Genomic DNA, 24,224 nt, shown 5'->3' with positions numbered 1-24,224 from the left:
TTGGATTGGTGGATTCAAATTAAATATTGAAATTGATGTTGCTTCCCTGCACACCAAAACACTATGAATATTAGGTGACTTATCTGAATGAATTGACACAAAAGCACATGACGTAAACTCAATCGTATATGTTTTTCAACGTCAGATGATTTAAATATGCCACGGAACCTAAACACAGCAGCCGGTGCGTTGCCGCACGAATGCACAAGCAGCAGATGATCAGTGCAAATTGCGTATAACCTGTTATACTTCGATCACCAATCTTTCAAGAAGTAAAGATAGCTGAGGGTAACGTTCTAGGCCCTCACTCAGAGAGTCCTGTGATCAACGCTCGTTCGGCTCTATTCTTTTTTTTCAAAAACATATTTTCTAGTATAATACCAATGAACTTTAAACAATTTTATTTTCTATAACTCAACACCAAATTTTTAAAACGAATTCTCTGCGTTTGTAAACAAAGATTAGAACATCGATTCGTCAAATCTAAGAGGCGAGAGCACTCCACGCAATCCAACACCACCAACAGATAGCCGAAGTCTACACCTTTATATCAGGCTACATATCTACACATGTTGTTTAATCGAAATAATTAGACTTTCGTGTTGCCAATCTAAAAGTGGCAGTGCGAGTTGGCTCTTGTTTCGGACGGCGGGACGATCGCGCGATTTGCCGAAATTGTGTGTTTTGCATTGCGCGGCCGGTAATAAAGTTAACCAGTTCAGTGCGTGTTGGCTCTTGTTTCGGACGGCAGAACAATCGCGCGATTTGCCGAAATTTTGTGTTTTGCATTGCGCGGCCGGTAATAAAGTTAATTAGTGCAGTGCGTGTTGGCTCTTGTTTCGGACGGCGGAACGATCGCGCGGTTTGCCGAAATTTTGTGTTTTGCATTGCGCGGCCGGTAATAAAGTTAATTAGTGCAGTGCGAGTTGGCTCTTGTTTCGGACGGCGGAACGATCGCGCGGTTTGCCGAAATTTTGAGTTTTGCATTGCGCGGCCGGTAATAAAGTTAATTAGTGCAGTGCGAGTTGGCTCTTGTTTCGGACGGCGGAACGATCGCGCGGTTTGCCGAAATTTTGTGTTTTGCATTGCGCGGCCGGTAATAAAGTTAATTAGTTCAGTGCGAGTTGGCTCTTGTTTCGGACGGCAGAACGATCACGCGGTTTGCCGCAATTTTGCTGTTTGCCGTTCTCGGTCGCTAATAAAGTTAATTAGTGCAGTGCGAGTTGGCTCTTGTTTCGGACGGCGGAACGATCGCGCGATTTGCCGAAATTTTGTGTTTTGTTTTGTTTTCCTTAGGACGGTTCGTAAGTAAATTTATGAATATATTTTATTATTTTTACAGCATATACTGTTATTGACAAACGCTCTATATTGTCGAATAGAGCTCCCTATTATTCACCTTTCCCACTAACACAAATTTTCCTTCCTGAGACATCTATGAAGGTAGTATGGGTTCCCTGCATCTTCACTAGTAGATGTTGAACTAACATTCCTTCCCTTCCTTCCGTGATTGTAAGGACGTGGCCAGGTATACAACTGCTACTGTATAGGAAAAGGTACTAATCCCAAGTACCAATTTGCGACAATATACAGTAGATTGCTCAATTGAGCATTGTATAGCCACCCACGATTTGTACAATCACATATCCTCTCCTCCGCCATGCTTTCGTGTTGCCAATCTAAAAGTAAATTAAATTTCGAACCTGAAAAATCCAACTATTTTCGGTTAAAATGTGTTTTAACGTTTTAACAACCATTTTAAAATTGACGTCCTATATCCCTTGCCGGGTGAAATAAAAAGGCATCATCCCCATTTTGTTTACTCGCTTTCGTCAGGGCCATGCGGTGTGTTGGTGATGCTTCCTTCTGCGATATTCATCCGACGGCAAGCGAATGAAGCGAATGCAGTGCCGTTCGCTCCCGCCGAAATGTGCTTGCATAGCGTCCTCACGCACATCAGCTGCGCTCCCATACGCTGATTGAACGCCGCTGATCGAATGTAGGGTATGCGAGCGCATGATAGCAAAATAATAGAAAAAATGGGCCTGATTACGTTTAGTAAAGAGAAACGTTATTAATTATTGAACACATTTCTTTTCGTTAAAGGTTACCCAAATAAACACTTATAAGGCGATCATGGCCTCAGTGGAGACAATGGGGTCTTAATAATATTGTTCATCATTGCATTACTTAACGTTTGCTTTACTTGAAGCGACACGTTGTAATTGTGCCATTATGAATATTAATTGAAAACAATAATTTCTCCAACAAATTGGCTTTCCTACCTATATACTGCCGCCGCAAGCGTAACTGTTCCATATTTTCTTCCATGCAAAATCAATATTGGACGATTATGCTTGCGACGGCAGTATAGTCAAACTCATTTACCTCCAAGAAATTTAGATTAATTATTAAGACGAAATGAATCCAATTTCATTTCTAGCAAATTCAAAGTTTGTCTATTTGTTAATGCATTAAAACTATCAATTTCGAATTATCAAATATATATTTTCTTTCATTGATTCAATAATACTTCCAATATTGGCACCGTTACCCTAGCAGAGTGAACTCTGTGGCTTTGAAAAGAAATGCACACATACTAATTTGATAAATACTGTACGACTTCGGTTTACTCATACCATGTGTGTTCCGATAGTTTTGTGGTATGGCAAGCGCCTTCCGCCCCAGAGGTCAGAAGTTCGAATCTAGGTGTATTCAGTTGAGAACATTTTGCTATTTTTTATTCGCAAAACAGTTTTTGGCCATAACTCCAGATTGCGATGAGCTATTGATCTAATTTTCAATAGCAAACAATGAGACTGAATTCCGCGTCGACTGCAACTTGTTGCGAGCAAATCGGACAATGGGAAGTTCAAAAAAGTGTGTCTACAAAATTTGTACATATACACACATACACACACACACACACATACATACATACACACATACAGACATCACCTCAATTCGTCGAGCTGAGTCGATCGGTATATAAGAATCAGCCCTCCGGGCCTCCTATCAAAATTTCGTTTTTGGAGCAATATTATAGCCTTTACGTACACTTAGTGTACGAGAAAGGCAACTATAAAACGATGTAGGGGGAAAGACGGCTTTGGCAGGTTTTGTTCTATTATTGGCAGGGGGTTTTGTCGACCAAATTTTATGAAATTTGGCCACAATATTCTTTGATATGCAAAGAATGTTTTGGCCAAATTTGAGCCTAGGCAGTCATAAAAAACCCCTGCCAATAAAAGAACAAAACCTGCCAAAGCCGTCATTCCCCCTATATTTACTTTGCACAGCTGAAATAATAAAATAAAAACTACTTGTAAATTAAATTACAGCACCATTCATACTTGTAAAAGAAACTACAAGCCAACGCTAATAATTTGTACTTGTATTTTCTTTATGCAACAGTTAATTGTGCGTTTTACTTGTAATATTAGACTTGTAAATTGATAATTGTAGATTCATTATGCAATGTAAAAATACAAGTTACAAGCTACTCTACTAATATTATTAGTAAAATTTCGATTATGCTACAGGCCCCAGGTGGCTTTTTTCAAAACTCTTGTTTGAAGACCTGGTTCATTTTTTTGTAAGCAAGTGAGCAGCATGACCTAGTTTTCGGCATTATAAACCGCTAACTACAGCATGCTTTTAATTTTTTCGCCATCCACCTTTCAAAGCTCATTACACAATATCCTAACACAATTATGTCCCCCTGCCTGGAAGCACCGCGCTGTATATTCTAATACATAAATAGTGAATTGCTATCATCACCTGATAATTCCCGTAACAGTTAGTGATAGTCAGCGTAACTGCTGTGGCAGAGGTATGGTTGGAATTCTGCCTGTCGTAATCGAAACTAGGCTCGATTCTACGCGACCGGTGCCGCGGCAGAGCAATCAATTCCGCTAGAGCGGGAAAAGCTTTTTGATGGCATACAATCACTCTAGTTGGCTATCGGTTATAACAAGAAGTGCGAACCTCCACCCACTGCCCGACATACAGCTCTCGGAAGGCACGTTCTAGCACTCCGCTGCACAAGACAAGATGGATAAAATAAACACGATGACGACGGGATAGTTTCTCCCATGATGAACGTTTTTGATAAGACGCGACCAAATTAGATTACCGCTGATTTGAGCGACGACGCCGACAACGAGGACGGAAATTGGTGCTCGCCTTGGAGTGGTTTGGAAATTGCTATGAAAAGTTATCAAGCTACTGATTCGATCTAAAAGTTTTTTTTGGAAGGGATTTGTCCTTTGGTATATATATTGATTTTCACTTTAGGCTATTCAGTCAGTTTCGAATCGAGTTTTTCCCGAGGCAAGCAACAGTCTTTGAAAAGTTTCTGCGAAAGATGTTGAAGATTGTGGTGATTGTGCTGTTTTGTTGGAAAATTAGTTATAGGCACTGATTTTGGGTTTCCGATGTTTTAGGTTCTATCCGTGGCATTTGCTGCAGTGGCCAGCAGCAGTGAAGTCAAAGTGGAGGAACCATCCGTAAAAAATACAGTGAAACGGGGATTGGATTCCTTTCACTCCAGTTTTGGAGGACACAATACAGGTGGTGCGGACTTTTGGGGTGGATCTTCCAGGTTCGGTGCAGCACCATGGATACAGTGAGTGTTAGATGGCGTTAATTTTAAACAACTGAAGATATGCAAGAACGTGTCTATTTTATGTTCTACGTTGTTGACCAGCCAGTGATTAATGTTTGATTGTCGGAGAACTTTTTTATGTACGGCGCTCGTTTATATCTGTCACATCTTGTCAGCGCCCTTTTCATCGAGTCTCGTTAACCATCGTAAGGTTCCAGCAATCGCATCCATGCTTACCTATAGCAATGGCTGCATTGCTACTTATGGACTCATATTTCTTAAGCACATTTTAAGAAAAGCAACACTCAGCTGTTTCTTCATTGATCCGCTTCATGCCTCATGAGATTGTTTTGTTACACATTTTTAGAAATACCGGGTGGAAACATGGTCCATCACCGGCGGAGATAGCTGCCACAATTGCGGCCGCCAAACAGGCTTCAGCTCAGGTGTTGATTGCCCAGCAGCAGGTTCAAGCAGCCAAAGACAATGTTCTGAATCAACAGAAGGTTGCCAACGAAAAAGAGGCTTCTGCTGCTTATGCATCGCAGAAGAGTGAGGCCACAGCAGCGGTTCAAAGATCGGAAGCCGCCGCTGCAGCCCAATCTGTGGTTTTAGCTCAACATCGGTTAGCAGCAGCCAAGGCCAACGTAGCGCACCATCAACGTATCGCTGCCGCCAAGGAATCGCTCGCTGCTCAAGCAATTCAGAGCTCGGCTAAGGCAGCAGCTGCTGAGATTCATCGTGCCGGTAAACAATTTTCAATCCAAATCTACAAAACTTCAAATTGCACAGGCTTTCAATCTGTCCCATTCGTATAGTAAATATTAAAGTAATGTGTAAAAAATGGGTGTGTTTGTACCCTGTGCAACAATATTAAAATTAAAATAACCGAAGCTGTCGGTTTACTAATTTACACTCTCTATTACAGAGATTGAAGCTGCAAAATTGGCCGCCCATCATCGTTCGGATGCTGCTTCCCTCAACCACCACGTCATAGCCATCAAGGATGAATCATTTGCCCCTCTGACCTTTGGCGGGAATCAGATTCCCACGACACAGCTGTATCGTGCATTGGCCACTCCATGGAACGATCTGTCCTCAGTATCAGCGCAAAATCCGTGGGTTAATGGATTCTCCGCAGGCGGTCAAGGAAAACCAATTTGGGGTTAGATTATGTGACACAAAATGCTCAGCTAGTTCATAATAAACACTTAGTATTACTGTATCTAAAATTGCGAATTATAGCTTTCGTGAATTATATAGAGAAAACAATTCGGTTAAGTATTTGGCACATTTTTTCCTAAATTTGTGAGAAAATACCGTTTGTTATTACATAAAAAACTGACTGTCTGCTAACGATTTCGAATTAATTCATCGTAGTTAATAATAAATCTTCATTATGATTTAGAAGATATCATGACACTGTCTTCGCCATTCCCGACTTCAGCATCAGTTCTAATAGGAGAGCAGTGTGTCGTTTTATGTGGCCGAAAATAATACTTTGTACGATAGTTATCTCGAGATGAGGCCATTTTGGTGCAACATTATTATCGCACTGCTATTTAATTAAAGATGTCTGATAGCAGTAAAGTGTCCCGTGTGTCCTTCTATGCAAGCTGAAGCATTGGCGGCAATATCCACTAACAACGGCAATAGTAACAAACTGGGCACCATTGGCGGTACCTTCATTATATTAGCAGTCTAGAGCGACGAACGGCACTTGCTTTTTACGATTGTACAACGGAGGATAAAAATAGGACAGTTATGCAGTTGCGAAAATGGTTTGTCAGCAGTGACTTCGTCGTTGGCGCTGTTGGTGGCGCCGTGTGATATTATTTTCTGAAGAGTCATCCCGTCTCGTGTTGGAGGAAGAAACCGTATTTTGTCTTTAATGAGAACACAAAAGCATTGTATGTTTGGAATCTTTAAGTATATACTTTGGCTTTGTTGCGTCGTGGTGCGAATTCGTTCTGATTGCATAAATATTTGACAGAGCATTCATCTTTCCATGCACATACATTAAGATGCTCATGGCACCTTAGCGAACAGTTTCTTTCAATGAGACTTTCTTGGTGCAGATTATTTTTTGTTACATTTTTACGTCTACACACATTGCATTGTGTGAACAAGCATTGCATCGTTACGATCTATTTTACTGGTGCATATATTGCTCAACGGTTATCTGCTTCTCCCTAAATCAGCCTAATGGAACATGAATTAAAATTGCAGACATCTAAATTAAATTGCTGCGTTCCATGGCGCTTGCCATATCATGCCGCCTGTCGCAGGTACAGCACTAATGGTTATGCACTGGGAGGGAGCTCTCGATACTACACATCAAATAAATAAATACTGTTGTCGAGCAACAAGTAAATTTTCAACAAGAAAACACAATCAACGGAGGCGCCAACCATAATGACTAAATTTGGTTTTGCGTGTTATTGTTGTTAAATTGCCTTACAAAATTTTCTTGACGAGAGTTTTGTTCTCGGCTCGCACTGACATGTCGTGACAGCTAGATTTCGGCTCGGCTTGACACACACATTTTTTTAATCTGTTTCTCCCTCCCAGGTTATGCAGTCTCCCGCATTCTTCCATAGACGAAAATACAATTGCTGGGGACACGCTATTTTTTAACTTACGTGTAGAAATGATTAGAGAAAGGGTTTTTTTTTGTGATCCCGCATCTTTGTGTTCTAGTTTAGATTGTCGTTGTCTTACTGGAGGTTACAAACATTACGGGAACCGGTAAATGCCCAGGACGAACTTTTAATTTTGAAAACCATATCTCTGAAGTTTTTACTCGAAATTTTCAATAAAATCAAGGGGAATAGTTGTATTTTTAGGCACATGCAAATCCTCCCCTTCTCTTCTTTTTATGGTAAAAAAACTAGGTGGCCCAAAAGCGTAATTTTAGACAGTGATATATGAAACTGGTAATATTTGGCGTTTTAATAGTCTGTCTAACAGCCCGTATTCATTTCATTTCATTCATTTATTTAGTTTACATCTAGACAGATATCACTGAATCAACAATTTGACGCCACAATACACGGTTCGAGCCCGCATCTCTCCATCCTCGAATGCGCCCCACGTTCGCCAAGTCGTTTTGCACCTGGTCTGTTCACCTTGCTCGCTGTGCTCCACGCCGTCTCGTATCGGAAGCGAACGTCATCTTTGCAGGGTTACTGTCTGCGGTTCTTGCAACATGTCCTGCCCATCGTACCCTTCCGGCTTTAGCTACCTTCTGGATTTTTTTTAAATTTCTTTATTAAAGTGATTTTTTCGAAATTATAAGAAGTTCATCACTTACCTACCTTCTGGATACTGGGTTCGCCGTAGAGCTGGGCGAGCTCGTGGTTCATTTTTCGCCGCCACACACCGTTTTCTTGCACTCCGCAGATGATGCGCCTTCGTATTCCACTACTAACATTGTTATCAGCCGTTGGCAAGGATCCGAGACGAATTCCTCGACCACCTCGAAGGTATCCCCGTCTATCGTTACACTGCTTCCCAGGCGGGCCCTATCGCGCTCGGTTCCGCCCACAATCATGTACTTTGTCTTCTATGCATTCACCACCAGCCCAACTTTTGTTGCTTCACGTTTCAGGCGGGTGTACAGTTCTGCCACCTTTGCAAATGTTCGGCTGCCAATGTCCATGTCGTACCCGGCTGTTACACCCGGCTCTCCACATGATACCTTCTGCGTAATGTTGGACAACAGGCACGAAAGCCCATCACCTTATCTTAGTCCCCGGCGCGATTCGAACGAACTGGAGTGTTCACCCGAAATCTTCACATAGTTTGCACACCATCCACCGTTGCTTTGATCAGTCAGGGAAGTTGTTCTCGTCCATAATTTTCCATAGCCCTACGCGGTCTAAACTGTCGTATGCAGTCTTGAAATCAATGAACATATGGTGCGTTGGGAATTGGTATTCACAACATTTTTGAAGGATTTGCCGTACTGTAAAGATCTGGTCCGTTGTTGAGTGGCCGTCAACGAAGCCGGTTTCACACTCCAGCTTTTCGCCTTTCTTGTAGATGGGGCATATAACCCCTTCCTTCCACTCCTCCGGTAGCTGTTCAGTTTCCCAGATTCTGACTATCAGTTTGTGCAGGCAAGTGGCCAGCTTTTCCTGGTCCATCTTGATGAGCTCAGCTCCGATACCATCCTTACCAGCTGCTTTATTGGTCTTGAGCTGTTGGATGGCATCTTTAACTTCCCTCAAGGTGGGGGCTGGTTGGCGTCTATCGTCCGCTGAATTTCATTTCTTCATTTCCTCCGCTGCCTTGACTTTCACTGTCTGTACTCTCAGCGCCATTTAAATGTTCCTTGTAGTGCTGCTTCCACCTTTCGATTACCACACGTTCGTCCGTCAAGATGCTCCCATTCTTATCCCCGCACATTTCGACTCGCGGAAAGAAGCCTTTAGGGGATGTGTTAAGCTCCTAATAGAATTTGTGTGTTTCTTAAAAACGGCACAGCTGTTCCATCTCCTCGCACTCCGCTTCTTCCAGGCGGCGTTTCTGCACCTGAAAAAGGTGGGCACGTTTCCGTTTATAACGTTCCACGTACTACCGGGTACCTTGCTGCAGCGCGACCGCCCGCGCTGCGTCCTTCTCTTCCAGAATCTGTTTGCACTCTTCGGCGACTCCTTGACGACGTTGTTCTCCGCTGTGTTGTTAATGGCTGCTTTAACTGTATTCCAGCAGTCCTAAAGAGGTTCCCTATTGAGCTCAGTCTCTTCCGGCAACGCTGCCTCGAGATGCTGCGCGTATGCAGTGGCGACATCAGGTTGCTTCAGTCGCTCTAGGTCGTACCGCGGCGGTCGTTGGTACCGAACATTGTTAATGACGGATAGTTTTGGGCGCTGTTTAACCATTACCAGATAGTGGTCAAAGTCGATGTTAGCGCCACGACATGTCCTGACGTCGGTAATGTCGGAGAAGTGCCGTACATCAATCAGAACGTGGTCGATTTGTGACTCTGTCTGCAGTGGTGATCTCCAGGTGTACCGATACGGAAGGCTGTGTTGGAAGTAGGTGATGCGAATGGCCATATTCTTGGAGGCGGCGAAATCAATTAGTCGTAGGCCGTTTTCGTTCGTCAGCCGGCGAGCGCTGAACTTTCCAATAGCCGGTCTAATATCCTCCTCTTGGCCAACCTGAGCGTTCAAATCTCCTATGATGATTTTGACGTCGTGGCTTGGGCAACTGTCGTACTCACGTTACAGCTGCGCGTAGAATGCGTCCTTATCATCATCAGTGCTTCCGGAGTGTGGGCTATGGACGTTGATTATGCTGAAGTTGAAGAACAGGCCTTTGATCCTCAACCTGCACATTTTTTCATTGATCGGCCACCACCCGATCACGCGTCTTTGCATATCGCCCATCACTATGAAAAGTGTTCCCAGCTCGTGTGTGTTGCCGCAGGTCTGGTAAATGGTACGATTACCTCCAAACGTTCGCACCATTGATCCCTTCCAACAAACCTCCTGCAGCGCTACGATGCCGAATCCACGGTCCTTGAGCACATCGGCGAGTATGCGTGTGCTCCCGATAAAGTTGAGAGATTTGCAGTTCCACGAACCGAGTTTCCAATCGCTAGTCCCTTTTCGTCGCAGTGGTCTTTGTCGATGGTTCCGGTCCGTACTCTCTTGCTGATTGTTCGTTGCGTCAGTTTTTTTTGCTGGCTTGCAGGGCCTGACACCAAACCCCCTTAATTTCCGGAGGACAATTCCTCCTTTTTTCCGGTATATTATGGTGCACAGTTTCACATAGAGTCCCTCGCTGGCACTCGGACGATGATCAGCCGCCCCTAACATGGAGAACAGACGCTGTTGTGAGCCGATCCTGACATGGAGAACAGACGCTCAGTAAGATTTGCACCTCGGTAGGGGAGCAACCCCCCCCTCCCTCTTTCCTGTTAGCATACGACCATAGTTCCTACCGGGGTTGGTTACCCGATTTTTCCTAAAGTTGCTCGTATCCGGGCCAGCACCACTGGGAGTTAGGGATAGGAGTTGCTGGGTAAGAGGCTTAGGACCGCGAGACGGGGTCTATTTTATTCCTTCAGGTACAAGAAATACCAATGGTACGCTTTACCCAGCATTTGCCGTGCCAACAGCCCGCTTAAACAAAACTGTTCAATATGATTCATTTGTATGAGATTTGTGTAAATACTGTAATAAAACCTTTCTTAAGGCCTTCAATACATCTGACAGATTGTGGTGAAGTTGCTCTAAATAAATTAAAACTTTATGTGCCTGAAGCATAAACCTATAGTGATTCAACAAGTCCATATAAGTCCTTAGAGCCCATGTAAATGTTGAGTTCAAGTCTACCAGGTCAACATCGACTGGTATCAAATCGATTGTAACCCAGCGTATCCATATAAGTCCCTAGAGGTCATGCGAATGCTTCCCCAGTCAAATAAGTCCAACGCAGATGTTCTTGGTTTTCCAAATTGTCCGAGAGTTGAGTTCAATTGGTCTACCAGGTCAACTACAACTAGTAACAAACCGATAGCAACCCAGCGTGTCCATATAAGTCCTAAGAGCCCATGCGAATGCTTGGCCAGTCAAATAAGTCCAACGCAGATGTTCTAGGTTCTCCAAATTGTTCGGGAGTTGAGTTTAATTGGTCTACCAGGTCAATTACGGCTGGCATCAAAACGATAGCAACCCTTCGTGTCCATATAAGTCCTAAGAGTCCATGAAAATGCTTCACCACTCAAATAAGTCCAACTCAGATGTTCTAGGTTCTCCAAATTATCCGGGAGTTGAGTTTAATTGGTCTACCATGTCAACTACGCCTGATATCAAACCGACAGCGACCCAACGTATCCATAGAAGTCCTTAGAGGTCATGCAAATGCTTCACCAGTCAAATAAGTACATTGCAGATGTTCTAGGTTCTCCAAACTGTCCGGGAGTTGAATTCAATTGGCGAACCATGCAAACTACTCCTGATATCAAACCGACAGCAACCCAGTGTGTCCATATAAGTTAAAAGGGCCCATGCGAATGCTTCATCTTTTAAATAAGTACAACGCAGATGTTCTAGGTTCTCCAAATTGTCTGGACGTCTGACCAGGACGAACGTTCAATTATGAAAACCACGTATTTTGGAGGTTTTCAGATATTTTTGTGAATAGTTGTAGTTTTATGTACACGGGAACCTTCCGCTTCATACCCTCCTCTTTCCATGCTGAAGAAAACAAGCTGGCAGAAAATCGTTATTTTAGGCAGTGATATGTAAAACTGGTCTTATTTGGCTATTTAATGGTCCTGAAATCAGCCTTCATGACCAGTACTGTTCAATATGATTCAGTTATTTGAGCTTTGTGCAAGTTTTGTACCAAGTACTATTTTGAGTCCTCCAAAATACCAGCAAGTCCGTGCTGTAGTTGCTCTGAATACATGATAATGTTATGTGCATGAAGTGCTCCAAACTACTTTATAGGATCTGTACAGATTCTTGAAAGTTAGATGGACTGATAGTGGGACTGTTATTGGAGAGTATTGGATAGTATTTTTTAATGTGACATAATTTGTTTCCATGAGTCGATATCGAGTAGGAGGATTTGCGGACCCTTCGCAGACAGCGTGGTTGGCGATGTGCAGCCATGGACTGAGCTGAATGGAGAAGACTTCTGTGCACTGCACAGACCACACCGGCCTTAGTCTGATAATAAATAAATAAATAAACGAATGCTACAGCCTCTAAAAGGCTAAGATGCCTTCTGGTCTCTTAAGGTATTATATACCAATCAACTTAGCTTAGCTAGATTGACTGTACACTTCGTAGTTGCTAGTAAAACACTTGCATTGTACATGCTTTGGAGTTTCATTAATACAAGACCAATGAAGATGGCAGCCACGACTGCGCAGTCAATTCAGAATTAGGAGAGGAAAATTAGTTTGAAACTTATTGGTACAAGAGACCAAGGAACCATCTGTATCTCCGTGAGCGCCAATGGAAAGGGATAGTTGTTTAGATGAAAAAGTAATGCAAAGGAAGTCGCCTAGGTGAGCGACTAAATAATAATTTTGTGCGATGTTATGTCGAAGTAATTTACTCACCCGCTCAAAGGAGAACCAAACTCTTACTTGATCGTGCAATCGTTCTGCATCCAATATAAAACACGAGTTAATGCGAACTGAAGGCTTTACTTTCTAATTAATTTGCTCTGCCGCACAAAGCAGAACCAATATAAAACACGAGCAATCGCGAGCGGTATTATAAAACAAACAACTTAGGTCGATGAATGAGCACAAAAATATACAAAAATGGCCAAAAACCCTCGATTTGAAAAAAAAATCCCATTTGCTAGAACTCCACCATAGCAGAACGCTTCTCATGAGCGTACGATTAAGTACAGGTGAGTTTGGCAAAAAAGTGTCTCTGATAGCACTTGAATGTACTTTTACAAATACACTGATGGTTAATAGTATTCGTTTTGTTTTCATAGAAATAACTTTGAAAATATGACGAATACTTATGTCCACCGGTGTAAGTATTTTGACCTCAATAGTAAGGCCGTCTCCAGTATCTCGTCTTAACTCGATTTAAGACTCGATGCCCGTGTAGCGTATTCTTGACACTGCGTGCACGTGGCGATAAAAAGACGTAGATGTGCACCGGAAAAAAGCGGTAACGCAGCGTCGTCGCACCGATGCACACCTGCGTTATTTTAATGCTACGTGCACGTGGCGTTGTAAAACCGCTACGTGGAGGTGGACATCGGTCCTGAATCGGGATAGTACTAACTCGTCTTATGACATGTAAAGAAATTCCACTGAAAAGCTCTGAATAATTTTCTTTATATTTTTTATTTGTTCACGCCAAGAATGGCGAATGGATGGGCTACTTTACAAGATTCTCCTCCCAGCTAACCATTGCGACTCCGTTCAACTTGCTGGGAATCTGACCAGGTGCTAGACCTATCGTTGGACGATGTAAATATGCTGCTGGTGGTTCAACTGAATCGGATTACTGCACGTGTTAGCATTGATAAATGAAAATTTTAATTTTTAATTTTCACTTTCACCGGGCAGACAGGTGGTTATTCCGCGAACGCTGCTTACGGTGATTCACTTGTAGGGATTTTCTCGTCAGGATAGTTTGAGCAAGCGACGTTCATTCATTTTGTCCGACAAAAAACCGCTTGTTTTCAACATATGTATCCAGTAGGTTTACACAGAACTGACGAGATTAATTGATATCGTCAGCAATGCATGATTGATATTCTAAATCCTTAGATTTCGAAACGAATGACACGACATTAGTCAAAATTCAAAAGCTCGATTGATAGCGGCGGCGTTGAATCATCATGCCAAATTTTACATATCCTATAGGTATCCTTCTATCGCTTCCCATTACTCAGAATTAACCCCGCTGCATTTATCATGAATTGTGGTACAGTTCTAGTTGACAATGTGAATGTTCGTGCCTTGCAGGCGCGAATTCTACACATCCGCTTTGTGTACACAGCAGAAGGATTCCAGCTCGCAGCGCGATTTATTCGGCTGTTTGCTTTTAGAATTGCTCATAAATAATATCCAACGCATTTGTAATCATCAGTCGCCATCATCGTCGTTTCCGGGTGCTGTCATAGTTATGTTATGTTTTGCAGGGCGGCTTAGTTTTATCTTCGCTACAATAGGTAGGGATGGAGCATGGGTTCATAAAACAAAGTACAAATTATTTATAATTCAAAGATAATAAAAACATAATAATCCACCTGGTGGCTGATTGACGGTGGCTTTTTCGTTCATTAGAAAATGTAATAAATGCATAGCATATTACAAAGATAAAATACAGTAATTTTGGAAGAAAAGTTTTGATACACTCAACCATCTTTTTATGGCACTTTTTTATACGTCACTTCGTTTTACGTCCCTCTTTTTACGGCACGTGACGTAAAAAGAATTTTAAGCAATATTGTCATCCAAAAGTAAAACTATAAGAAGACGCTCCTAGAAACCCAAAGAACTAAGTAGCTGTTTCGCATTTTCAACAATTGCCTTCAACAAGTGTTCCATTCCAGGTATGCCAAGAATTTCCACGAGTCTACACGCGTAACCAAGACCTTAAGATCTACACACATAAGCAAAGGGCTTATATCTCTTTCAAAACTATTAAACTAAATTGGATATACTTTCAACACTGTTCAGTTTCAGGTCATCCAAGAATTCCCTGGAATATAGGCCTTGAGGTCTATACGCGAAATCAAAGGGTTGGCATCTTTATTTTTTTAAAGGCTCATGTCCTATTTGATCCAGTAAACCAAATTGGATTCACCTTCAATAATAGTTCCGTTTCAGGTCATCCAAGAATTCCCTGGAGTATATGCCTTAAGGTCTACATGCATAACTATTCCTTTCCAGTGCATCAAAGAATTCTTTGAAGTATAGGCCTTGAGGTCTACACGCGTAACCAGAAGGTTGATATCTTTTATTTTTAAATAGTTCATTCCCTATTTGATCCAGGAAACCAAATTGAAGCCCCCTTCAATAACTGTTCCGTTTCAAGTCATCCAAGAATTCCATGAAGTATAGGCCTTAAGGTCTATACGCGTTTCCAAAGGACTGTTATCTCTTTTCTAAAATAGTTCAAATCTTATTTGATCTAGTAAACCAATACGCATTCAATAGCTATTTCTTTCCAGTTCATCCAAGAATTCCCTGGAGTATGGGCCTATACGCGTAACCATAGGATTCATATCTTTTTCTCAAATGGTTAATGTCCTATTTGATCCAGGAAACCAAGTTGAATTCACTTTCAATAAGTGTTCCGTTTCAGGTCATCCAAAAATTCACTGAAGTGTAGGTCTTAAGGTCTTCACGCGCAACCAAAAATCTGTTATCTTTTCAATCCGTAGAATCAAATTTGGATATGCCTTCAATAACTGTTCCTTCCTAGGTCATCTAAGAATTGCCTGGAGTATAGCCCTTGAAGTCTACAGGCGTAACCAAAGGGCTGTCGCTCATTTTGAAAATGGTTCATGCTCTATTTGATCTATTTAACGAAATTGAATGCACCTTAAATAACTGTTTCGGTTCAGGTTATCCAAGAAATACCTGAAGTATAAGCCTCAAAGTCTACACACACCCCCAAAGGGCTGTTAGCTCTTTTTTTGAAAATTACTCACTTACTTATGAATCCTGTACATCTCCGACTTGAAAGATCTCCATCCTGAGCGATGCCCAGCTATCGTTTTAACCTGTTGCCAGGTTAGATTTCGGTCGACTTCTTTTATTTCTTTATTGAGGCTTCGCCACCAAGAGCCTCTGGGTCTGCCTCTGCTGCGATGTCCCACTGGATTCCAGTTTAATGCTTGTTTACAGATTTCGTTTCCGCCCCTACGCAGAGTGTGGCCGACCTAGCCCCACTTTCGATCCCGAATTTCTGTTGCTATCGGCCTCTGGTGACAACGACGATGAAGCTCGTTGTTTGAGATTCAGTTGTGAGGCCACCAGGCCCGAATTATATACCGCAGGCATCTGTTGATGAACACCTGCAGCCGTTGAGTGTTCTCCACTGATACACACCATGTTTCGGTAGCGTATAACAGCACAGATTTCACGTTAGAGTTGAAAATTCGTATTTTGGTGCGTTCACTTATCTGCCTGTTTTTCCAGATATTTCTTAAACTCGCAAAGGCAGCCCTTGCTTTCTTGATTCGTGAGCCTATGTCAATCTTGGTATCGCCGTCTTACGCCATTTGGCCACCAAGATATTGGAAGCTTTCAACATTCTCCACTGGATGCCCGGCTACTGTGACACTGGAAGGAGTCACCGTGTTTACATCCAACGATTTGGTTTTGTTGACGTTAATGACTAAACCTGCCGAAGAGGAGCGCTCGGCAAGGTCGTTGAGCGTACTCTGCAGGAGTGCAACGTCATCAGCCAATTCGAAGTCGTTTAGGTGCTCCATGGTTATAGGCTGCCATAACAGCCCGCGGTTTGGTTCACGGCCAATCGCATCTATCAGAATCTCGTCGATTGCGATGAGGAACAGTAACGGTGTTAGAATGCATCCCGTTTCACACCAGCTACGACCCGGATAGGGTCGGACAAGACCCCATTGTGCAGCACTCTCACACGAGAAGGCCTTCGTACCAGCTCTCGATGAGGCTGATGATTTTCTCAGGAACCCCTTGCGTCTCAGGGCGCCCCACATATTCTCGTGATTGAGACGGTCGAAAGCTTTTCGTAGTCAATGAATAAGCAAAGTAGTCCCAAGTAAAGGGACTCTGAATTCGTCGACCTGCTCCAGTATGATGCGGAGCATGACAATATAGTCCACACAGGATCTTCAGGCACGGAATCCGCCTGCTGCCGCCGGAGAGTCGCATTTTTCGACATTCGAGAGTTTTTTGAAAATAGGCTTTTCAATCCACAAGATTTGTTATCTCTTTTTGAAAATAATGTATGCCCTATTTGATCTATTAGACCAAATTAAATACGCCTTCAATAGCCAGGTACTCCAAGAATTACTAGAAGGTAGGCCTTGGATCAACACGCGTAGCTAATGGCTGTTTTTTAAATGGGTCATGCTCTTTTTAATCCGCTAGGAGTCGCCTTTAATAACTGCACCGTTCTAGGTCATCCGGGAATTCCCTGAAGTATGGGTCTTAAGGTCTACATGCAAATTTACAGTTTTCTCTTTTAACTATGGTTTGTGCCTTTCTGATTCAAAGAGTCATCCAAGAATTTTCTGGAACACATGATTTAAGTTCTACACGCATAACCAGAAGTCTCTAATAACTTTGTAAAAATGATTGATGCCCTTGTGATCCGTAGAATAAAATGGATACACCTTCAGCTATTGTTGCACCCGAGTTCAACCAACGATTACCTGAAGTACAGGCTTACTTGAGAGCTGTTAGTCTTTTTTGAACGTTTATGCAGATTGTGATCCATAGAATTGAACTGGATGATCGTTCAACAATTTTCTTTTTCAGTTCATTCAAATACCACATGGCAGGTAAGTAAGTGGTAAGGTGTGGGGTGGGGTAAGGGGTGGGGGGCAGGCAAGGCAGGCAGGGTGGCAGGGGTAGGTGGTGGCAGGCAAGGGCAAGGCAGGCAAGGGTGTGCAGGGTGGCAGGTGGGCAGGGTAGGGGGCAAGTAGGCAAGGGCAGGGGGTAAGGGCAGGCAGGCAAGGGCAGGCAAGTGGCAGGGCAGAGGCAAGGGCAGGCAGGCAGGCAGGTAAGTAAGGCGGGGTGGCAGGCAAGGTAAGGTGCAAGTGGCAAGAAGGGCAGGCAAGGGCAGGTGGTGGTGGCAGGTAGGTGGTGGCAAGGTGGTGGCAGGCAAAGGGTAAGGGGTGGTACAAGTGGGGCTAGGCAAGTGGTGGCAAGGCAAGGCGGCAAGGGCAGGTGGGTGTGCAGGGGCAAGTAGGTATGGCAGGTGGCATAGGGCAGGCATATAGGTACGCTAGGTACAAGGCATATATATACACATGGCATATAATAAGCAAGGGTATATACATACAAGTGCTACAAGTAAGGCATATACACATACAGGTAGCATAAGCAAGCATAAGGTGGCAAGGTGGCAAGGCAAGCAGCTACAGGCAAGGCATAAGGCACAAGGCAAGCAAGAGGCTAAGTATAAGTAATAGCTAAGGCTATATATATAAGGGCAAGCATAAGTACAATAAGGCTACAAGTACATAAGGCTATGAAGCAGCATACAAGGCACAAGCATAAGTATATAAGTACAAGCATATAGTACAAGGTAAGTAAGCATAGGCAAGTAAGCATAAAAGTGGCATAAGTATACAGGCAAGTGCTAGCAAGGCAAGGCAAGCAAGTGCAAGGCAGCAAGGGTACAAGGCACAGCACAAGGCAAGGCAGCAAGGGCACACAAGGGCAGCATGGGCAAGGCAAGGCAGCAAGGCAAGGCAGCAAGGCAGCAGCAGCAGGCAAGGCATGGCAAGGCAAGGGCAGCAAGCAAGGCAAGGGGCTAGGGCAGCAGCAAGGCAAGCAGGCAAGGCAAGGGCACAAGGCAAGGGCATAGGGCAAGGCAAGGGCAAAGAGGCAAGGCAGGCAAAGGCAGCAGGCAAGGCAAGGGCAGCAGGCAAGGTGGTGGCAAGCGGTGCAAGGCAGGGCAAGGCAGGGTGGGGGCAAGTGCAGGGTGGTGGCAGGTGGCAGGCAGGCAGGCAGGTGGGTGGCAAGGGTGGCAGGCAGGCAAGTAAAGTGGCAGGTGCAGGCAGGCAAGTGGCAGGGTGGTGGGTAAGTGGTGTGTGTGTGGGTGCAGGCAGGCAAGCAGGTGTGTGTGCAGGCAGGCAAGGGCAAGGCAGGGTGGCAGCAGCAAGGGCAAGTGGCAGGTGTGTGGTGGGCAGTGGCAGGCAAGTGCAAGGTGGCAGGTGCAGGGCAGTGGTGGTGGCGGGTGGTTGTGGGGGGGGTGGTGGGTGGTGGGTGGTGGGTGGGTGCGGTGGTGGTGGTGCGGTGGGTGGGTGGCAGGCAAGGGTGTGCAGTACAAGCAATAAGCAGGCAAGGCTATATAAGGGCAAGGCATAAGTATAATAAGCAAGTAAGTATAAGCAAGGCATATAGCAAGGCAAGTATGGCAAGTGGCAAGGGCAAGCATAGGCAAGGCATAAGCAAGGTAAAGCAGCAGCAGCACAAGCACATAGGCAAGGGCAAAGGGCAAGGGCCCAAGGGCAAGGCAAGGCAAGGCAAGGCACAAGGCAAGGCAGGCACAAGGCAGGCAAGCAAGGCAAGCAAGGGCAAGGCAAGGCAGTAAGGCAAGGGCGGCAAGGTAAGTAAGTAAGTAAGCAAGTAAGTAAGCAAGTAAGTAAGTAAGTAAATGCTTCCTTACTCCAAGAAGAGACAGCTTAATCTTGACTGCTAATTTATATTCATGTTTATATTTACGAGGAAAAATAAGTAAGCTTTCAAAAATCAATACTCAATCTTTTTGATGCCTAGTTACGTATTGCTAGTTTACGTTGCGGCCGATCGGAGAAGTTAGCCCTACGGTGTCATGCGGAGAACATATCCAAACATACCTTGAACGCTTGGGAGGTGTCGCCCGATCGCAGTGTCAGACTTCGCGGTGGCTAGGTTCGGTTCGTATCCTATCGGCTGTCGATTGTCGCTGTGGCTCCGTGTCGCGTTCGTTAACGGCCGAAAGAGCCTGCGAATGCTCGAATTGGCGGCTAGAGGATGCCACCGAGGATTGGCGGCCGCGAATGGTGGTTGCGTTTCCACGGCGTAGACTTTGGCTGGTCCCGTACGGTATCGGCGAGCGCCGACGACGGGTCTGATGGGCGTACCGGGTGAGCCGCCGAAGAACATGCACTAGAGGATGCCACTGATGATTGACGGACCGCCGGGAATGGTGGTTGCGTTTCACGGCGTAGAGCTTGGCTGTCAACGTAGTATCGGCGAGCCGACGATGTGGGTTTGATGGGCTACCGGTGATTCAGTCGAAGAACATGCACTAGAGGATGCCACCGATGATTGGCGGACCGCCGAATGGGGCTTGCGTTTCCACGGCGTAGATTGGCTGTCACCGTAAAGTATCGGCGAGCGCCGACGACGGGGTTTGATGGGCTACACGGGTGATTCAGCCGAAGAACATGCACCAGAGATGCCACGATGATTGGCGACCGCCGGAATGGGGCTGAGTTTCCACGGGTAGAGCTTGCTGGTCACCGTACAGTATTATGAGCACCGACGGCGTGGGTTCTCGCGTCGGCCTTTCTGAATGTAGGTAACAGCACGTGTTGTCGAAAGCAACTTTATGTTGGCCTTCCGAGGCTCACGATAACCTTCCAAATAGGGAACCAGGGTGCCCTGGACGATGGACACTCTTCCGGATGCCTACGGTCCTGGCTGTCCTCGACGATGAGGAATCACCTCCGGCTTCACCTGACAGCTCAAAATGCTACCTCACGGGTTTGGCGGTGGTTTCGAAATCAAAACTTTATCGCTGGATTGCTTTGCCTGGTTCCAGCCGACTGATCTCGATCCAACAATCCTATTTTCCTTTTTCTCTTTCTTCGCCCCGATCTCGGGTTCCTGCGGTATTTCGCACAAAGGCGAGTCGTCGTTTGGTAACGTTAGTACAATTTACACGGTGAGGGTAGAATAATCTCATATCGATAATTGACATACAATTATTCTACCCATTTTCTACTACATGCATAGTCTCACAATTTGGGGTCTATGTAATTAGTCTTTTTAATCTGGTTAATGTCGTGCAAGCAAGTATGTGGAACTATTAAATTGTTATCGTATTCGGTAACAATAATTTTAAACAGTTCATTCCTATTTGATCCAGGAAACCAAATTGAGTCCCTTCAATAACTGTTCCGTTTCGTTATCAAGAATCTGAAGTATAGGCCTTGTCTATCGTCTCCAAAGGACTGTTATCTCTTTCGAAAATAGTTCAAGTCCTATTTGATCTAGTATACCAATACGCATTCTTCCGGAAACCAATTTTGGCAAGTATTATCAATCATCAGCTTCTTCTGTCTGAAATCCTCCGATTTGCAGTAAATCTATGCGCACGCAGCACCTGCAAGTACCACTACCATTCCTCGACATCAACGTCAAGCCTCGGCTGTTTATCCGTCCTTCCGCACCGACGCACATTCTGACACTCAGTGAGGAAGCCCATCCCACTCATCGCAGTCGAGCCACCTGCCAGCGACCAGCAGTCGTCCTGGCCCTGCGTTTGAGTCGGAGATGGGGCTTCCGACATTCAATGGTAGGTGGTCTGTACCGCCTCGTTATTTCCAGTTCCTGCTTTGACGTTATAATAATAACAGAGACATGGCTCGACGCCAGAACACTTTCCAGCCAAAGAAAGGTTTGGTCACGATTACGAAGTATTTGTGTGATCGGAATCAACAACAACAGTCTCACTGGTGGCGGTGTCTTGATTTCGTCGTTCCGGAATCAAAGCAAACCAGTTGAAAGCGATTCTTGGAGGAGTCTCGACAAGTCTGGTATCAATCGAGATGGGTGACCGAAGACGTTCCTGTCTCGTATATCCCCCTGATCTGGTCCGTGACATACAACTCATCGATACTCACTGCCAGTCAGTCTTAGCGTCATAGAAACGGCACATCTGATCGATAGCGTTTGTCCTGGGCGATTTCAACCGACTGGTGTCTCTTGAAAGCAGTCCCACAGCGGTTTCCTTTACCCAGATCCAGAACATTCGATCCTACTTGCTGGCGCTGCAGCCTTTTGGATAACTACAGCTCCACTCTTAGCCAAATTAACGGTTAGAATGAAAACGGTCACACTTTGACCTATGCTTGTAGCTAGACAGAACAATGCACCGCTCATCTTGCCAGCACCTTGCGCACTGGTCAAAAATGCTGCTCATCACCCTCCATTACTTATCAGCATTGAATACAGTCTGTACACGACGTCATCGAACGTACTGCGCCCGTAGTCATACGATTTTAAGAAAGCGACCACTTAAGTATTACATATATATTGATTATCGATTGGGAAATGTCTCAATACATACGATGTGGATGAAGCTGCCAAGTAGCACTGCAACATCTTCCCAAAAGCACTTGTTTCTATTCAGTTTCTATTAAAGGCCTTTGAAAACATCAGCACGAAAAAGTTGCATCAAGATGACAAAACGTTCAAATTGGATCAATGTTTCATTAAATTGCAATGAGTACGTGTTTGACATTTGAAACAAACAAACCAAGAATACTGCACTCATGTTGCAGACACGAAACAAAATCATTGTTGCCAATTTGTTACCATGTAACTCAATGCGTCTATCAAAATTAATTGTTTGTTTAAATTGGCTGCAGATGTTGAATGTGTCTCTCAGTTTAATTTAGCATCTTCAACGTTTTGAAACTCACATTTTTCCTGTGATGGTGCAATCAAGTAACAGGAAACCTGAGTAAAAACTTCCAATAGTATGGTTTTTATTGTGAGTTAACATGCAATCCTTCGAAGTGTTGAATGGTGTTGTGGTAGAGTGAAGGACTATCAATCACAAGATTCATAGTTCGAATTCAGTTTTATATATTTTTTAATTTCTCTTCCGCTGTAGTATTTGCAACATTATTGCAATTTTACTGCAATCAAAGGATGTTTCCATAGGCTCCACCTCTTGCGCTTTTAGATTGCAAGAGCGTTATATTTGATGGCTCATTAGCAAAGATTGTTTCTTCCGAATAGTTGCAACAAAGTGAAACAATGAGTGAAACAATTGTGCTGCTTGGGTGCTCTAGCCTTCTTTTACATGTCATAATGTACGTCATCGAGGCACGTTCCAAAGAGAGTTTGAATAACATTTCCGACTCCCTGGCAGACAAGGATTACGAAAACTGAAGATTAAGAGATGTTCTGAGGCAATTTACTCAAGTATCGGACACTACCACTGCGAGATCAGTACTGAGGCTCAACCATGAATACCAGTGTGTCAGCGTCAGAACTCTTTTGCGTTATCAGCACAGTATTGAGCATAAGTCTGGCAGCGGCCTCAAATCTTTTGGAGTTACATCAACAAACAGCGTAAAGAATCTGGTCTGCCATCTTAAATGCAGTATACGGTGAAACAGCGTCTACCCCTCGGAGATCGTGGGCTATTCCGCGAAAAATTTGCCAGTGTCTTCTTGCGATGAGCGTATTAGTGCTGACCAAGTTAGACTCCGCAGCTAGCAACGTTCCATTACAACCAAACATTAGGCGTGTTAGATGTCGACGTTGACGCTATATCTGGGCCGCAACAAAACAAGTCGTCCTATATCCAGGACCAGACGGATTCCGTCTGCTTTCCTCAAAAACAAATTCTTGTTTGTTGACCTTCTTCATCGTTTTCATTTGTCACTGTCTAGTGGAATATTCCCATCTTGCTGGAAAATCGCTAACATATGCCGGTGCACAAGAAAGGAGCAAACGCTAGACAATTACCGAGGATCCGTCACGCTGACGATTTGAAAAGTTCCCAAATTAGTTCAACTACTGATTGTCTTATAAATAAAACAGCTGGTGTTCTCTAAACCGTATGGTCGTAAACCCAGCAAAGTGCTCCGTCATAGCTTTCACTCGAAAGAAACAACCGATAATTTTCAACTACAACCTACTTGACACGACACTCGAACGCACGAATCACATCAAGGACCTTGGTGTAGTCCTGACTCAGAGCTAAACATTTACAGCACATCTCGTATGCTATCGATAAAGCTTCTAGGACAGTGGGACTAATATTTAGATTGCCAAGAATTTTTCCGACATTTATTGCTTGAAAGCCATTTACTGTTCTTGTGCGTTCTACCCCAGAGTACTGTTCGCAGTTTGGAGCCCAGCGTACAACAATGGCGCAGAACGTATCGAATCGGTCCAACGTCGGTTTCTGCGACTTGCACTTGAAGCTGCCATGGAGGGATCCGTTATGAGAGCCGATGCCAATTGATCTATCTGGAACTCTTCGTGCTAGGAGAGATACCACCCGGGCGATGACGATCGCCGATATACTACAGGGACGAATTGATGCGAAGGTATTCTGGAGGATAGATTTGAATTAACGACACTCCGCAATGACAGGGAATGCACACTCAGTTTTTATCTTGCAGCTCGGCAAAACCGCACAGCCGTGCGCCGGTAAAAAAATAAGGT

The 24,224-nt window shown here is 44.2% G+C and overlaps 1 protein-coding gene across 2 annotated transcripts; it reads left to right on the top strand.

Annotated features, from left to right (window-relative positions):
- The first annotated feature begins 4,143 nt into the window (after positions 1–4,143).
- On the top strand, positions 4,144–5,861 carry LOC134208803 (uncharacterized). Of its 2 annotated transcripts, none has more exons than XM_062684756.1 (4): positions 4,144–4,378; positions 4,446–4,627; positions 4,974–5,353; positions 5,535–5,861. In XM_062684756.1, the coding sequence occupies exons 1-4, from the start codon at positions 4,367–4,369 to the stop codon at positions 5,774–5,776; spliced, it is 816 nt and encodes a 271-aa protein (XP_062540740.1). In that variant the 5' UTR covers positions 4,144–4,366; the 3' UTR covers positions 5,777–5,861. The 2 variants fall into 2 exon arrangements, with proteins under 2 accessions (XP_062540740.1, XP_062540735.1); XM_062684751.1 differs by having other exon boundaries at positions 4,145–4,381; positions 5,535–5,860.
- Positions 5,862–24,224: the final 18,363 nt, after the last annotated feature.

The sequence above is a fragment of the Armigeres subalbatus genome, chromosome 1 (assembly GCF_024139115.2).
Source record: "Armigeres subalbatus isolate Guangzhou_Male chromosome 1, GZ_Asu_2, whole genome shotgun sequence".
Classification (NCBI taxonomy): Eukaryota; Metazoa; Arthropoda; class Insecta; order Diptera; family Culicidae; genus Armigeres; species Armigeres subalbatus.
This window is presented reverse-complemented; position numbering and strand designations above follow the sequence as displayed.

Coding starts and splice junctions, on each gene's coding strand:
- LOC134208803 (XM_062684751.1), top strand. Junction 4,628..4,973: donor GGTGCAGCACCATGGATACA/GTGAGTGTTAGA, acceptor ACACATTTTTAG/AAATACCGGGTGGAAACATG. Junction 5,354..5,534: donor TGCTGAGATTCATCGTGCCG/GTAAACAATTTT, acceptor TCTCTATTACAG/AGATTGAAGCTGCAAAATTG.